This window comes from Malus sylvestris, chromosome 13 (assembly GCF_916048215.2).
Source record: "Malus sylvestris chromosome 13, drMalSylv7.2, whole genome shotgun sequence".
Classification (NCBI taxonomy): Eukaryota; Viridiplantae; Streptophyta; class Magnoliopsida; order Rosales; family Rosaceae; genus Malus; species Malus sylvestris.
Genome location: NC_062272.1, coordinates 280,066 through 296,935, shown reverse-complemented (window position 1 = coordinate 296,935; position 16,870 = coordinate 280,066). Strand labels below are relative to the sequence as shown.

The 16,870-nt window shown below is 37.9% G+C and overlaps 2 protein-coding genes across 4 annotated transcripts; one reads left to right on the top strand and one right to left on the bottom strand.

The window, feature by feature from the left end:
* The first annotated feature begins 5,313 nt into the window (after positions 1 to 5,313).
* Positions 5,314 to 8,408, top strand: LOC126597053 (uncharacterized). 3 transcript variants are annotated; one of them, XM_050263814.1, is made up of 8 exons: positions 5,314 to 5,401; positions 5,511 to 5,820; positions 6,296 to 6,326; positions 6,586 to 6,604; positions 6,717 to 6,814; positions 7,225 to 7,320; positions 7,464 to 7,636; positions 7,769 to 8,408. In XM_050263814.1, exons 2-8 carry the CDS (start codon positions 5,647 to 5,649, stop codon positions 7,853 to 7,855), a joined length of 678 nt encoding a protein of 225 aa, XP_050119771.1. In that variant the 5' UTR covers positions 5,314 to 5,401; positions 5,511 to 5,646; the 3' UTR covers positions 7,856 to 8,408. The 3 variants fall into 3 exon arrangements, with proteins under 3 accessions (XP_050119771.1, XP_050119770.1, XP_050119769.1); XM_050263813.1 differs by lacking the exon at positions 5,314 to 5,401 and having other exon boundaries at positions 5,464 to 5,820; positions 7,769 to 7,860; positions 8,303 to 8,408; XM_050263812.1 differs by lacking the exon at positions 5,314 to 5,401 and having other exon boundaries at positions 5,464 to 5,820.
* Positions 8,409 to 9,202: 794 nt separating this feature from the next.
* Positions 9,203 to 11,881, bottom strand: LOC126597052 (cytochrome P450 86B1-like). Its single transcript, XM_050263811.1, has 2 exons — positions 10,333 to 11,881; positions 9,203 to 9,835 (listed from the first exon to the last, which is right to left on the bottom strand). The coding sequence occupies exons 1-2, from the start codon at positions 11,662 to 11,664 to the stop codon at positions 9,443 to 9,445; spliced, it is 1,725 nt and encodes a 574-aa protein (XP_050119768.1). The 5' UTR covers positions 11,665 to 11,881; the 3' UTR covers positions 9,203 to 9,442.
* Positions 11,882 to 16,870: the final 4,989 nt, after the last annotated feature.

Here is a 16,870-nt window from a genome sequence, read left to right as displayed (position 1 = left end):
ATGGATTTGACCGAACTGGACATGGGAGTAGGACCGATCGAGAACAGTTCAAGACTTGTGATCCCCACTGTAACAAGTCGTGTACGTCGATTGTCGAATCGAAAATAGATTCTAATACAGGTAACACAGGTAAGGCTTTAAAAGTTTCTGCATCTGTTACGAATAATACATGGATAATTGATTCCGGTGCTACTAAACATATGACTTGTGAATCTAGACATGTACAAATCCTAAAACCACCTACCAAAACTGTTGTGAGTGTTGCCAACGGTAATGTTGTTCCCATTATTGGAGAAGGCACTGTCTCCCTGTCAGATACCCTTAGTCTTGATACCGTGCTTGTTGTTCCTTCTCTTGACTATAATTTATTATATGTTGCTCAAATAACTGTCGCCCTGCATTGTCTTGTGATTTTTTGGCCTTCCTTGTGTGTTTTTAAGGACATTCGGACTCGCAAGACGATTGGTTATGGTATTAGAAAGGGGAAGCTATACTACTTGGAGCTGACATCAAACAGCTCTCGAATGTTGACTCACATTCTTGCAGTGGATGGAAATCCGAGGGATAGGAATAAAGCTTCGGAGGTTTGGTTGTGGCATCGTCGACTTGGACATGCTTCTTTCGGCTATCTCCGGAGGTTGTTTCCTAGCCTATTTGTTAAGCATGATGTTTCTAGCTTTAAATGTGGTGTTTGTGAACTAGCTAAAAGTCATCGTGCTTCGTTTCCATCCAGTTTGAATAAAAGTTCTGCTCCATTTATGATAATTCATTCTGATGTTTGGGGTCCATCTAAAACTGCTACATTTAGTGGTGCTCATTGGTTCATTACTTTTATTGATGACTGCACACGTATGACTTGGGTTTGTTTGATGAAATCCAAAGGTGAAGTTACTTCTTTGTTTCAACAGTTTTACAAAATGGTACAAGTACAATATAAGTCACAAATACAGGTTCTCAGGAGTGATAATGGTGGCGAATATGTTAACTCTGAACTTCGTGCCTTTCTTGATCATCATGGGATTGTTCATCAAACTACATGTCCATATACTCCACAACAAAATGGAGTTGCCGAACGCAAGAACCGTCAGCTTCTGGAGGTTGTTCGTGCTTCTTTACTCGAGGCTCGTCTCCCGTTATCCTATTGGGGAGAAGCTCTCACCTCATCTGCGTATCTCATTAATCGTGTTCCATCCCGATCGGTTGATTTTCAGACACCCCTTCAGGCACTTTCTTCACATGTTGATGCTCCTGCAGTCCCTAATCTTCCACCTCATGTGTTTGGTTGTGTGGCCTTCGTTCATCTTCATAAACAACAGCGAAGTAAGCTTGAACCTCGAGCCTTACGATGTGTGTTTGTGGGGTATGCATCAAGGCAGAAAGGATACCGTTGTTATCACCCACCGACAAATAAGTTGTTTGTCACTATGGATGTTGCGTTTCATGAGAATGATATGTACTTTGCCAATCCCGAGTCTTCACTTCAGGGGGAGAATCAGAAAGAAGTTCAAACTCTTGATTATACTATTCCAGATATAGATAAAGTGAATGATTTGGATTTAAGTGGTGATGTCTTAGAAATAAGTGGTGATCATTCACACGAAAATAATGATGTGAATGAATTGGAATTAAGTGGTAATTTCTTGGAGACAAGTGGTGATCATTCACATGGAAACAATGTTGAAAATCTTGAAAGGGACGAGTCGACATCGCCAGATAACTCACTGCCTGATAGCTCACTGCCAGTTTCCTCACCATCGGACAGCCCTGTGTCGCCAGCTACCTCACAGTTGTTCTTGAGTCTCAATAACCATAATCAATCGTCTTCAATCCCGGATGCACCACCACCACGTCGTCTCCTTGATCGCGTCAACCGAGGTATTCCTAAACTTACTTATGAAGCCGACCTTAAATGCAAAACTAGGTATCCGGTGAGTAAGCCCAACCCTGAGTCTAATGTGTTATACCCGTTAAGTAATTATGTGTCTACCAGTCACCTGTCAGAATCAAATAAGTCGTTTGTGCATCAATTATCTACTGTATCTATTCCTAACAGTGTGCAGGAGGCTTTAACTGATCCACGTTGGCAAGTAGCAATGAATGAAGAGTTGAAGTCTTTGAAGAAGAATGCTACTTGGGAGATCAAAGATTTGCCAGCTGGCAAGAAACCTTTGGGATGCAAATGAGTCTATACTGTGAAATACAAAGCAGATGGGACGGTGAATCGTTTCAAGGCAAGACTGGTAACAAAAGGATACACTCAAAAATATGGAATCGACTACACATATACATTTGCACATGTAGCCAAGATTAACACAGTTCGTGTTTTGTTGTCCTTGGCTGCAAATCTTAATTGGCCCTAACAACAGTTCGATGTGAAGAACGCCTTCTTGCATGGAGACTTGACAGAAGAGATTTATATGGATCTTCCACCGGGATGTAATGCTCCAGATAAATACAAAAGAAAAGTGTGCAGGTTGAAGAAATCCTTGTATGGCTTGAAGCAGTCCCCTCAAGCATGGTTCGGAAGATTCACAAAATCTATAAGAGCATTTAGTTACAGACAAAGTAACTCTGATCATACTTTGTTCCTGAAAAGATAGAATGGGAAACTTACTGCACTTATTGTGTATGTAGACGATATGGTGGTAACAGGTAATGATCCGGAAGAACGTGCGACATTGCAAAGATACCTGTCTACAGAATTTGAAATGAAGGACCTTGGATCCCTGAAATATTTTTTAGGGATTAAGGTGTCGAGAAGCAGTTCTGGAATTTTCTTGTCTCAGATGAAGTATATTATTGATTTGTTGCACGAAACTGGCATGTCAGCTTGTCAGCCAGTAACTACACCATTAGAAGAATGATTGAAGCTTAGTGTTGATCCTAATCAAGTACCAGTTGACAAAGGAAGATACCAAAGGTTAGTAGGCCGTTTGATGTATTTGGCACACACAAGACCGGACCTTGCTTATGCCTTGAGTGTAATGAGTCAATACATGCATGATCCTGGAGAACAACATATGAATGCCGTGACGAGAATATTGCGATATTTGAAGGGAAGTCCGGGCAAAGGAATTTTGTTTAAGAGGAATAATCACTTTACTGTTGAAGGTTATACTGATGCAGACTGGGCAGGTTCCATTGATGATAGACGCTCAACATCAGGTTATTTTACGTTTGTTGGGGGTAACTTGGTTACATGGAGAAGTAAGAAACAGAATGTGGTTGCCCGTTCCAGTGCAGAAGCAGAATACAGAGGTATGGCTTTGGGGATTTGTGAAATTTTGTGGCTTAAGCTTCTGTTAAGCGATTTGGGTATATAACATGATCAGCCCATGAAATTATTTTGTGATAATAAAGCTGCTCGTGACATTGCACATAATCCGGTACAACACAATAGAACAAAGCATGTTGAAGTTGATCGGTTCTTCATCAAAGAAAAATTGGAAGGGAAAATAATTGAAGTACCAGCGATAAGAACAGAATATCAGTTAGCAGATATCCTCACAAAAGCTGTTTCGAGTCACAAGTTTTCAAGTTTCTTACACAAGTTAGGCATGAGCGACATATATGCACCAACTTGAGGGGGAGTGTTGACTTTTGTATTTTAGGTAGGATCCTTAATTGATATGTAATCCCATGTAATCACTTGTAATTAGTTTTCTTTCCTTTTATGTTAGGGTTGTACACATATAAGTTCCTCTTATTGAGAAGAATATATCATCATTCAAAGCATTCTCTTCTGTCTGGTCATCTGGAAGACGTCATCAATTACGCCGTCACTTGTTTGCATCCACTTTCAACTCACCTCGCAACATTACAAGAATCAAACTCATAATTAGGGAAAATTTTTAGTTATGAAGGAAACACGGATAATACATCACGTGTTTTTATACAAGTGATAGAAAATTTTAATTTTTAAGTTATTAACCTTTTAACACACATAACCCACCATTTATAGAGGGACACGTGATGTATAATTTCGTGTGACGGGAACACTGAAAAATCTCTCTATAATTAGGCCCGTGTGTTATACTCCATTTTATCCAAACTCATCAAATTTACCGCTTTAGTAAGTCATTGAGATTAACTTAGTGGTGAGAGTAGGTAAGAAGATAGATGAGAGAAGAAAAGTTAGAGTTCGAAACCCTCCATTTATCTAAACTAAAATTTACAATTTTAGTAAGTTACTAAGATTAACCTAGTAGTGAGGGTGGGTAAGAAGATAAATGAGAGAAGGAAAGTTAAGAGTTCGAAACGCTCCATCTCCATGTATCCAAACTCAAATTTACAGTTTTAGCAAGTCACTGGGATTAACCTAGTGGTGAGGGTGGGTAAGAAGATAGATGAGAGAAGGAAAATTAGAATTTGAAACCCTCCATTATATCCCAAAGGAAATTCCAATATTTTTTTCTTTTGAGAAACTAATATATTATTCATATATTTTAAAAGGATATAGGATTTGTTCAATGATGTGACACTGAATTTCCAGCTACTTTCATTAATAAAAACGTTTTCCAGATAAATTAAAGAAAAAAAAAATTTATTAACAAGTAATCTCTAAAGATCTGCTGGGGCATTTTAAATCTTGAACTTTAAGACGTGTGGTTGCATGCCATTCACGTCTTGCTTGATTTGAAGTAGATGTCCAAGCCTCAAAGGACAAAAGGAAAAATAAGACAAACATATCTGTTGTTTGTAACTAAAAAACCAACTGTGAAATAGTAAGTACTAGTTTTGAGTTGACGAATTAAGTTTCGAATATGTTACCAAATAAGTAATTAAATTAAGGGACTAATTACATTTCACACCTTTCATGTTTAACACGTTCACGTTTCACTTATAATGAAAACCCTAAAAGGTATAGTATTACTCATTTTCTTTAATGCTGACATACATGATGTCATTTTAAGGTATTTTTTGAAATAAAATATATTTAAATCATATTTTGTAAACCATGAGATGTGATTGTTGATAATTAAATTATTACTTAAGTGTTGGTTAACAAGCTTATTTCCATTAGTTACACATCAAATCATTTGCAAATTTGGTCTAACTAGCATTACTCGTCATTTTATCATACAAATATCATAATTATGTATAAAAGAATAAAATCAAATTGAAAACTGTTTAGTCACTCGTATAAATTAACTAAATTAAATTAAAATAAATTATAATTATTGCATTTTCTTGGGTTTTGTTTTGTTTCTATATATTTAACTACAAGTGATGGTGAAAAATGGAAGAATTGAATGTTAACCACCTAGAAGCCTTTTTTTGGTTTTTGGTTTAGCAAATAGATATAAAAATTTGATAAAATAAATAGAAAGAAACGTGGGCCGTGGGTTGAGATCCACAGATCCGTTTCGGCCCCGGCACAGTCCACGCTCCGACGGATTCGGTACGAACTACGAACCCTAACTCGAGTTGTATGAGACGAAGGAGATGTCATGTCATGGCAGTCAGTTGTGTTGTATTATGTTGACCGTTGACTTGTTTCCATTGTTCAGATTCACTTCACTTCATCCTTTTCCGTCTTCACTCCATTATTCATATCCTGTTTGTCCACAAATTTCACCTCCAACAACAGTTCACCCAGCCACGGCGGCGGCGGCGAGAGAGAAGAAAAGCAGGAAGTCGCAGGCGATGGGGTCATTGGGATGGGAAGAGACGGTGAGAAAGGCGGAGAAGCTGGTGGAGGAAGCCATGAAGGAGAACGACGCGTCCCACGACGCTGCTCACGTGTGGCGGGTCCGAGACCTCGCTCTCTCTCTCGCCCGCGAAGAAGGCCTCTCTTCCAATTCCGACTCCATGCAAATTGTAACTCCTACTCTCGCTACCAGTAACTTTTAAAGGGAAAATAACAATTGCATTAATTTATCTAGAGCTTGATTTTGGTACTGAATTGCCAACATTTGTAGATTGAACAGTTGATGTTTGGAATTGAAGGACTTCTGATGCTTATTTTGTTATGTATTTGAGTTCTTCACAAAAGAAGATTTCTTTAGGGGTGGTGCTATCCATGCCCCACTTTCTATCCCCCGACCCTCTCTCAATCGGCAGTCGGATGGAATGAATTGAATATCAAAGAATATAAATTAACAAGAGGTGTCTGGGAGGTAAAAAGTGGATAGCACCGCCCTTTCTAAACATACCAAGCTCATCACATTACTAACGCTCTCTGATACAAGTCGGTTCCGCATACAATGACAGTGCCAGCAATGTTAATGTAATCAGTTTTGTCCTTTTAAATAACATTATTGTTAATCTGTACTCTACTTTTCTTGGTCGACAGATAGAAGTGGCTGCACTTCTCCATGATATAGGTCAGTTAGTGTTCACAACCAAACTTTATAACATATCTTTGTGTGCTTGCTTATAAATGGATGTGCGACACACTGCACCCATTCCTATTAAATGTCTACTTTTATCTATCTTCTTGTTGGCTACTTGTTACGTGCAGTAGTACTTCTACGTGGCTTTCAGTCTATGTTTCTTCCTGCATCTTTTCAGCTTTGCTTTTATTTTCTTGTTCTGATACGGTATAGCCTACTGATCATTCGAGTTGTTGATTGCTTGCTGCAGGTGATTACAAGTACTTGAGGTTTGTACGTTTCTCTTTCTTTGTTTCCTTTAACTTATATTTTCCTTTTCTGTTGTTTTGTCTGGCTCTTCCATCGATTCATCGTTTCCCTCATGTTATTTTTGGAATGTAGAGATCCCTCAGAGGAAAAAATTGTTGAGAACTTTCTCGATGAGGAGGGCATAGATGAGACTAAGAAAATGAAGATTATAACGATCATCAAGGGAATGGGTGAGCCGGTTACTGCTCCTTTCTGTCATGTTATTTCTCCCCTGTTCTGCATACGTGATGTAAAAATCATTTGAGTTTAATCCTGTATTCTAAATCAGAATTTCATACTGCCAAAATGTACATGCCATGTCTCTTTTCTACATAGGAAAATATTGTATGTTTCCACACATGCACCAATATATGCATCCGTATTTTCTCCATTTTCGGTTTATATCACTTTAGAACCATATAATTTTTTCAGTTTCATTGTGTTCTTAATATTTATGCAATTCTGATTTTTGTTCAATATCCTTTGTGGACGTTATTGTGGTTGTTAACCCTTTGTAGCTGTTGTGCTGTAACAGAATGTTTAATTCCAAGCACCTTATTGTGCATATGAGCTCTGATATACAAGTACTTGTACTTTCCAGGTTTCAAAGATGAGCTTGCAGGAACAAATAACGATTTTCCTCCAGAATTTGGGGTTGTTCAAGATGCTGATCGTCTCGATGCAATTGGTGCTATTGGTAGTCTCTGTACTTGATAATTCTAAACATTAGATTTTGTCTACCTACTTTCTCTATGTAAGTTTAAAATTGGGATGACTGCTTCAAGAGCAACTGTGGGTGTAACTGTTTTTGCACAATATTAAGTAGTCTTTTGGTCACAGGAATTGCTCGTTGCTTTACTTTTGGTGGAAGTAGGAACAGAGTGCTACATGATCCTAAGATTCTGCCACGATGTGACTTATCCAAGGAAAAGTACATGAAAAAGGATGAGCAGACTACTGTGAATCACTTTCACGAGAAGCTTCTTAAGCTAAAGGCTTTGATGAAAACAAAGGTAAATTTGTTGAAACATGGACATGATATTACACGTTCCTCACTTGGAATCTTCCTCATTTGCATGCATTACATATGTATGTATATTATCATCCATTCAGTTTGTGATGTGAGGTTTGACCATTGATTTCAGGCTGGGCAGAAGAGAGCTGAGAGAAGGCACAAGTTCATGGAGGAGTTTCTTGTAGAGTTCTATGAAGAGTGGGATGGGAGAGCTTGAAGGAGGTAATTTCTCTTATTTTTATTTATTTATCTCAGAACAGTCAAATGTAAATTATATAGCACTCCTAGGCCTTGTTTGTTAGAGAGGATCAGCTTGGATAGGACTATTCACTATATTAAAGACATTTTGAAGGGAGAAATGGATGACAACTTCCCTATTTTGTCGAAGTTGAAGTTGAAGATTACTCATGAAGAAAAGTTGTTCCCTTTAATCCTACCATTTTTTTTGGGATCTGCAGGGATGTCTTTTCTTCATGAGTAACCTTCAAGTTGGATGAAATATGGAAGTTTTCATCCATTTCTTCCTTCAAAATGCCTTCAATATAGTGAACAGTCATATCCAAGTCGGTCCTTCCTATCAAACATGGCCCTAGTGTTCTAAACAAAGAAAAGAGAATCTAGAATGTAATCATTCAAACAGTGCTGAATTTTGTGATTATGTTAGAACTTGTCATCTTCGCTCCTGGAGCGGAACTTGCTTGAAGATGCGGGCTATAATATTCAAACCAACTGTATGACAAAATATATTTTATAAAATGAGTCTTTTCTCATAGGACTGTAATATGTTGGTGGATACAAAGGAAGTCAATTATCTCTTTGATGAGTATTGTACGAACAGGTACTAGGTAGGGTAGAATTAGAACCCTCTTTCCTAGATTGAAGCATAAGTAATCAATTTGATGAGAATATGAAATCTGTGGATGGAATTTAAATTCTATGTGACCAAATGAAAACTGGCTACATCATGCGACAAAACTAAACTCGGTAGGTAAAGTTGGTGGGGTGTAGCAATTTTCTTCATCGTGTAAAAAAATATGTCCGTTAACTTTAAGGTTGAGTGCCTCGTACTGCCGAGGTATCCAACTAGGGGTAGAGGTCAATGAAGCAAAAACAGACAAACCAACTGCAGAGATTTCAGTGACAAGAATGTCGAGGTCCTGAGTTGCTCGCCAAACTTTGCCTTTTTCTTTTGTATTTGGCCCTCAAGGCTTTCGTAATTGAAATGCCTTAGAGTTGAGAAGAATGAAGAAGGGCAGAAAGGGCTTGCTTTACACGTGTAAGTGTGAAATGTCAGAAGTTTTACTTGCTCCGGTTGGATTGAGAGTTGAATAAATACCAAAGAGGAAGAGGCCCACGCAATCGTCTTACGTGATGTGTGAGAAAGACACATGGTAATAAATCACCGGTTGCGGCTAAGATTTTACTATAGAATTGCAAGTTTGTCTGCAGGCATCGGAGTGGCTACCATTTTTGTGACTCAAGTAGTTAGTTATATTGGCAAATTGGTGTTTAGGTTTAGCTTTCGTTAGGATTAATCACAAATTAGTGAAAGGGAAAGATGAACTTATTTGTAACAGAGAGAGAATACATGTATTATTCAAATACATATACGAGGAAGAATCCAAGATTACACAAGTCGATATCACTCTACAGATTTTCAATCATCTTCCCATGTATGTGGGATATGGCAATGCCACTATTTGTATATGAACGATATCATTATTACAAACGACAACAAAAACGCCAAACACACTATAATCTCTATTGTATTAATCCCCATTAATATCATATATCATATATTTAGTCATTTGTGGCGCCCAGCATGGTCACGCTTTTGGAGAGTGACCTTCAACCCATGCTTCATGTACATGGTCAGTGCCAGCTTTGGCTCCACCGGATGATTTTCGACCACCCTCACACGGTACCGGTAAATGATGGAGGCAGCGACGAACTTCATTTGGTAATAAGCAAAGTCTTTGCCCAAGCAGAGGCGAGGACCGCCATTGAAAGCCGTAAATTTGTATGCAGACTCGCTCATGAAGCGGCCGTCCGATGACCGCAGCCATCTCTCGGGTTTGTACTCCCTGCAGTCCTTCCCCCAAATCGCCTCCATTCTCCCCATGGTGTACATTGCGTATATCACTTTTGTTCCCTTCTTCAATATTGTTCCATCTGGAAATACGTCATCTTCAACTACCTACACATATAAACAATTCAATTCAATTAAAAAAACTTAGCTATAGCCTCTGCAATCTTCCTAACTAGTAACTGCTACACAATTGTTTGTAAGGGATAATATAGACAGAGTCACAGATTTAACCGGTTAGGTAAACAAGAATCTCATTAAATTAAGACTATATCCGTCTAGGGTGTCATCGTCGTTGACCGAAAAACAAAAACCAGTTATTCACTTAATTATAATTCACCTCAGGAAAAAATAGATAATTAGTAATAAATATATGTGTGTGTGTGTGTGTGTGTGTGTGTGTGTGTTGTGTGTGTGTGTGTGTGTGTATTTATCTCACAATTATATCATGACTAGCTATATGATTAGTTGAAGAATGTTTGAGGCATGACAAGTCCCATAACATGCCATGCATGCACTTAAAATGGTTATTAGTTTGAGTAAACTAATGTTTAAAACGAAAAAGAAAATTAAGGTGTAAGTTGTGTAATTAACTAAACTGAACTTACCTCCTTGTGATCTAATGGAACTGAAGGGTACAACCTTAGAGCCTCTGATAGAGCTGCATGAAGATACTCCATCTTCTTGATCTCTTCTGGCTTGAATACTACTGCTTCATCATCGTCACTTTTAATTTCACGATCACGATCAGATGATGTTCTTGCGCCCACAATCCGGCATATTTCTTGAAGAATCTTATGCTCCACCTCCGGATTGTGATGAAGCAGCCAGAAGAACCAGCTCAGTGCCACCGATGACGTGTCTCTCCCTGCAAGTATGAAGTTGACGCATATATCCCTCAAGAATTTGTCCGAAAACGCCTCCCCCCTCTCGTCTTTCAAACCCATAAAAACCGTTAACAAGTCTGATCTAATCTGCTTATTCTTCTTATCATCATCATTAGAAGCATTAGAATTGTTGGTGGCAGAAATTAGTAGCGGGAGCTCTTTCTTCCTTGTCCGAATGACGTCTTCCGCAAACTCGTCCACTCCTCTTATGGACCTCTTTAGCTTCCTCTCAGCACCCAAGTTTAAGTACCTCATGGTCTTCCACAAGCAGGATGGGGTCACAAAGCGCATAACTGTTGCTTCCGTCGCATCCTCAAAGGCCTGAGCGAATGGTATTTTGGGTAACCCCAGCTGCAAGCAACCAGGGTCGACCCCAAACGCGATCATGCAAACATTGTCAAAAGTCAACCTCAAAAGAATGTCTTGGAGGTCGATTGGGGTCGAGTGTTTGATGGAGTCCTCTAAAACGGGCAGAAGCCTACCATGGACAAGTTCAAACAACGAATCCGCGGTCAGTTGCCGGAACTTAGCTGAGTGGAACTCGATGCTAGCCGTCTTCCTTTGTCGCTGCCACGTCTCGTCGTCCGCGTTGAATATGCCATCCCCGAGAAGATCTCGAACGGTGTCTCGGAAATAAGGGCCTTTGGGAAAATTGGAGAACTTGGTCTTGAGAAGGTGCTCCAAGTTACGAGGGTCTGAAGTGATGACGCTAAAGAGGCTACTAAACCAAGGGCCTTGGAATAGAAACGTGCCGTTTTGGCGGCAAAGAACTTGGGAAAGCCACTCATATAGGTTGTTGGTTTGGAGTCCAAGTACGGCAAAAGAGAGAGAGGGTAGCATGCCAAGCACCGGCCAAACGGGTAGGCCATGGCGCTTCTTCTGCCTCAACGAGTGTATGGTTATGAAAACGCATAGAGCCAGAAAGAGCTCCAAGATTTGGATGTGGTGAAGGAAAAGGAGTTGCCCCGAAACCAAGTTTCTGGCCACGAAAGTCTCGGAGAAGGAGGGGGAGGTGAGATTATTGATGGGAGGAGAAGGAGGAGTGGTGATCATGTTGTTGGAATGAGAGGAGAGCCTATATGTGATGAGAGTGTGTGGTTTATTAATATTGGCAGACTAACACTATGATGAAATTGAAATGAATGGGTTGGTTTAATTAGGTTGAGGAGTGGCACGGTGGAGGTCATGTGTTATATGGGGGGCGGTCATGATTCATCATTTGTGTGTTTCTTGGCGTGCATGTTTTCTACTTCTTTCTTTTACCCAAGAGCTTTCGATTTGGTGAGCTGAAATGTGTCCTGGGCAACAGATGTGGCTGCCCACCCATTCATATAAGCTTATTCGAGTTCATACTTGTATATTCTTGCGGGCCCTACCATGGAAAGCATTTTGATGATTCGAACCGTGTCGTGTTTAGGACTTTTTTTCAATTAAATAGTGTGATCTTCTTAGCATTTTCCTACCATTAAATAATTGTCATTTTAGTAGTTTCTTGAAATATTGATTTCTTTAGTTTTCTAATTTGCTTAATTCTTTTACTAAAAACTGAATGAAGAATTATAAGTAGACAATTTAGACATTAAAATAAAATTCACAATACTCTCACATTAATTAAAAAGTCTAGAGATTATATGTAAAATTTCTTTTTTTGTCGGAACTTTTTCCATATATGGAGTGATCACTATTCTTGAGCTATCTAGCTACTACCTAGCGTGAATATATGAAAATATTACAATTCACTTTGGAGAATATGGTCTGTGTGTAAAGCAAACGAATGGGAATGTCGGTCTCCGTGTGTTTTGGTTTGAGTAGAATATGGTGTGTATATATATATCTCTTGAAGTTTAAAGCAAAATGTTGATGCTTTCCTAAGTGCCGCCAAACGAAGGGTGGGCACAGTTCGTTCCAATGCGGTTTTGAATGAAATCGAAACTAAAATAAATTTTTTTTGCGATTTCAAACAATTTATGTTCAGTTTCAAACCATTTACATATAAAATGAAGATAATTCTCTCTATCAACAACATTAGTATATTACATAGAATGTGCTCTTAGTATTTCCAACTCCCCCATTTCCTGGATCTTTCCTTCTTTTCGGCTTTTTTCCCACTTGGGCTTTTGGGCGGCTTCCATTTTATCTAGAAATTAAGTTGCCATTTTTTCTTAAAAATTAAGAAAGTCGATACGTTTGAGAGTAAATGTCGATACCTTTGAGAGTAAAAGTCGATACCTTCCATCAGAGGGTTTTGAATTTTACACATCACGGTCACTAAAATTCAACTATCACCAATCACAATATTACAATTCAAATTTGAAATAAATTTCAACATCAAAAGGCTTTATAATTTGCAGTAAAATGGTCGTACCACTGCTGAGCTAGATCAAATCTCTTTTTTATTATGACCCAAAAGAGAAAAATGCCCAGTTCCTTTTTTATTCAAATGAACCCTAACCCTAAAATTAATCAAATGATTAACTAAATTAACTAATATAAGTTCTAAGTTCTTACCATATTAGCTGGAATGAAGCGGAGGGGAGATAATTGTTGAGAATGAATCTCATATTAATGGGAGGAGGGATCTTGCATAGACTTATAAGAGGTTAAGCTACTTCTCATATTGCCAATTAGTTTTATGGTGGAACCTTAAGGGCCTGTTTGGTATACAATTTGAATTTTTTTTTATCATTTCTCAAAACATTTCTTAAGAAGATCTCTTGAAAACAATTTTCTTTAAGATTCAAAAACTTGATTGGTTTGCAATCTAAATATTTTAAATCTTACGACTTAAATTAGACAAAGAGATCTAAAAAGAGGGGGTCACATAAGAGAGAAAAAGAAGAGAGAGGAGGAAAGAAAGTAAGATATGATTGAAGGAAAGAGAAATAAGAGAGAGGAGTGAGAGAAATAACCGAGATAATGAAAAGAGCGGATTGGAGGAGAGACGAAAAAGGTAAAAATAAGATAGGAGATAAAGAAGAAAAGAGAGAGATAGATTTGGAGTGAGAGTGTGGAGGAGGGAAAGAAAATAAATGAGTGAGTTTAAGTTTAAAAACTCTAAAAACTCACTTTTTATGTTTTTAGATAATAGACTATATTTTTGAGTTAGTCTTGAGTTCAGTTTTTTAAAATAATCCTACCAAACAAGTTTTTAAGGCCTAAAACTTGAAAATTGTTTTTGAGTTTAAAAAGTTGGATTAAAGTAGAGTACCAAACATGCTCTAACTCTCTTCACAAATCACAGTTTAAGGCACTGAAGGGGAAGGATTGGATTCGCGGTATGAAGGGGATATGGGGATGAGAGTTGAGGGCTTGGGGCCAACTGATTTGCAGAGCTTTTGTGTGAAGTGGAAAGATTTGCATACTCGTTGAGACTTGAGACCCACCGATTCACAGTGTGTGAGAAATATATTAATGAGATTGAAAGCACCGACTTTGAGCAGGCGAAGATTGAGAAAGTGGTCAAATTATGGTGTGGTTGAGTTTTTAGTATGAACTGTAACAACCAACCAATTAGGACACAACAACTAATATGGGTATTTAATTAAATATTTTTTTAATACTTGTAGCGCGGTTTAGTTTTGGTTCGATTTCAAGGGTGTTGTTTAGTTTTTCTTACAATTAAATGATTGTAATTTTGGTAGTTTTATGAAATACTGTGTTCTTTATTTTTCTGATCTGTTTAATTTTTTTGATAAAAAAACTAAATGAAGAATTATAAAATTAGACAATTCAGACATTAAAATAAAATTTATAGTGCTCTCACAACATATTCCTCAAATAAAGTTATATAAAGAGTAGAGATTATTCATAAACTTTCTTTTCGTGTGCATGTGCTACCAACTAACAATTCACATTAGGAAATATGCAAAATTTCCTTTTCCATATATGGAGTGATCACTATTCTTGAGCTATCTAGCTACCTAGCGTGAATATATGAATATATCACTGTTCACTTTGGAGAATATGGTTTGTCTGTGTAAAGCAAACGAATGGGAATGTCGGTCTCTGTGTGTATTGGTTTGAGCAGAATATGGTGTATACATGTATGTCTTGAAGTTTAAAGCAAAAGGTTGACGCTTTCGTAAGACAGCTTTTGGAGTGGGAGAGTGGGAGTGGAGAGTGGAGGTTGTGAAGTGGATGAAAAGCATAACCTAAAAGATGCAACTATTTCTACAGTTTTAGTTTCTCAAGTTTCCTAATATTTTTATACTACGTAATTTTTAATTATTTAGTGTCACAATCCTTACTTTAGGAATTAGAATCGCGTTAAATGCATGGGCCAAAAAACTATGGTGACCAACATGCGTATACGTAACAACATCACATACATACGTGGCAAAATCTTTCGAAGATTTTTGTATACTGTTTGATGATGAGTTAGTTAACTAATAACTTAACCCAAATTAACACATGTTTTCAAATGCACACACGACTTTAGCTAAGTTAGTTGAAGCAATCGATATGCTTCAAGCTCTGCAACCAAGTTTGAATCTCATTTTTCATAATTTAAGTTAATTTAATTAATTATCTTAATATTTGTCAAAATAAAAATAGATATATTCAAATGAAATTAATTTTTCTAGTTATAAGAAAAACTGGACATGAAAACCTAATGAATTAATGGTGAAGGGTAACAGACACGTACAGAACTGGGCTTTAAGCCTTGGGGTTTCGTAACCGGTGGACACGTTAATGTTGGGCTAAAAAGGCAAATACACAGAGTGATTCTTTATACAGGGACTAAATTTTATTTCTGAACGTTCATCAATTTTAATTTAAAAAAAAATTCATATTCAGTTATATTACGCATGTCTGGCTGACCACAGTGAAAGTAAGAAGTCAACCAACGGCCCTGGATAGCAACGAAAATGCTGGAAAGGTTATCAGGGAAACCCTTACCCTTCTTGATGGTTGCCAAGGTATGATACAACTTTGCGAGTAATGCTACTCCTACTATATTTTTACATACTAAAGAAGTGGTGAAAAAGTGGTATAAAGATATGGTAAAAGTAAAATCCGCTAATATATGTAGGTCTTATTTTTATAAAAAAAGTGGTGAAAAAGTGGTATAAAGATATGGTAAGAGTAGTATTTTTGCTTTGCAATATATATGTGATGGTGCTGCTATAGTCATTCTAACAAAGTAATGACGAATGACTATTAGACCAGCTCTAATGGTGGGCTAAAAAAGTCAAATTACCCCTAAAAATTTCCTCTCAAACCCAATCCAACCTAAGGGGAAAATTTTGGCTAAATGCTAAATGCTAAACCAATGCCAGATTCTCCCCAAATTTAACCCAGAAATCGGAATTTAATTTTTTCAATATTTATTGGAATTAAAAAAAAAATAGATTAAAATGTTCATAAAATTAATTTACGATAGTCTACATATTTATTTAAAAAAAATTAATTTAACAAAAAAAAAATAGCCTAAGTTCATTCTTTAATAATCCCAGACTAAAATTTTATAGTAGAACGGTTAGAGTAGAAAAGCTGTTTATGGGCTAAAAGCTAAAATATTTGGCTTTTAACCGAACCATTGGAGATGGTCTTATGGAGTGCTAATAACAATTGTGATACAAACAATATATTGCTATAATTGATCATAATCAGCAAGCTAGCTAGCTAGATCCATTAACCCGTTATTAATCTTCTTTTAACTGCAACGGACTTAGTTTGCCTTGTTATAATATAATTACAGATATTAACGACTGCGAGGTATCAATCCTTTGCGTTAGCCCAAAAGACGGGTCGACTTGCCTGGAGGCTTTAATTGCAGTTGTCCAAAACAAAACAAAGGAGATGGGATGAGAAACGGAGTGGTTGAAGCTTAGAGGAAAAGTCTGGCAGTCAATCTCTAAGGCTGCGTTTGGTACGTGGGACGGGACGGAACAGAACGAGACGAGGCGTTCCGTCTCGCGTTTATTACGTAAAAAATGAGTGGAACGTGCTGTTCCACGAGATAGAAATTGGGTGTTTTTGCGTCCCGCCTCCCCCCTGAAACGGGTTGTTCCACGTATGTGGAACACAAAAATTCCACTGTCTACCCTCCCTCCCTCTCCCGTAGCTTCGTTACCCTCCCTCTCTCCTGTATCCTCCTCCTCCACCACAAACCCAGCAACCCAGATGAATTTGAGCTCGATTTCGAGCTTTCCGGCCTGAGTCGGAGACGAATCCGCCGAAATACCGGCGAAACAGACCGAAACACACTTCCTTCTAGGGAAAAACTCGGCGTTTGCGTTGGCCAAAACGACGCGGC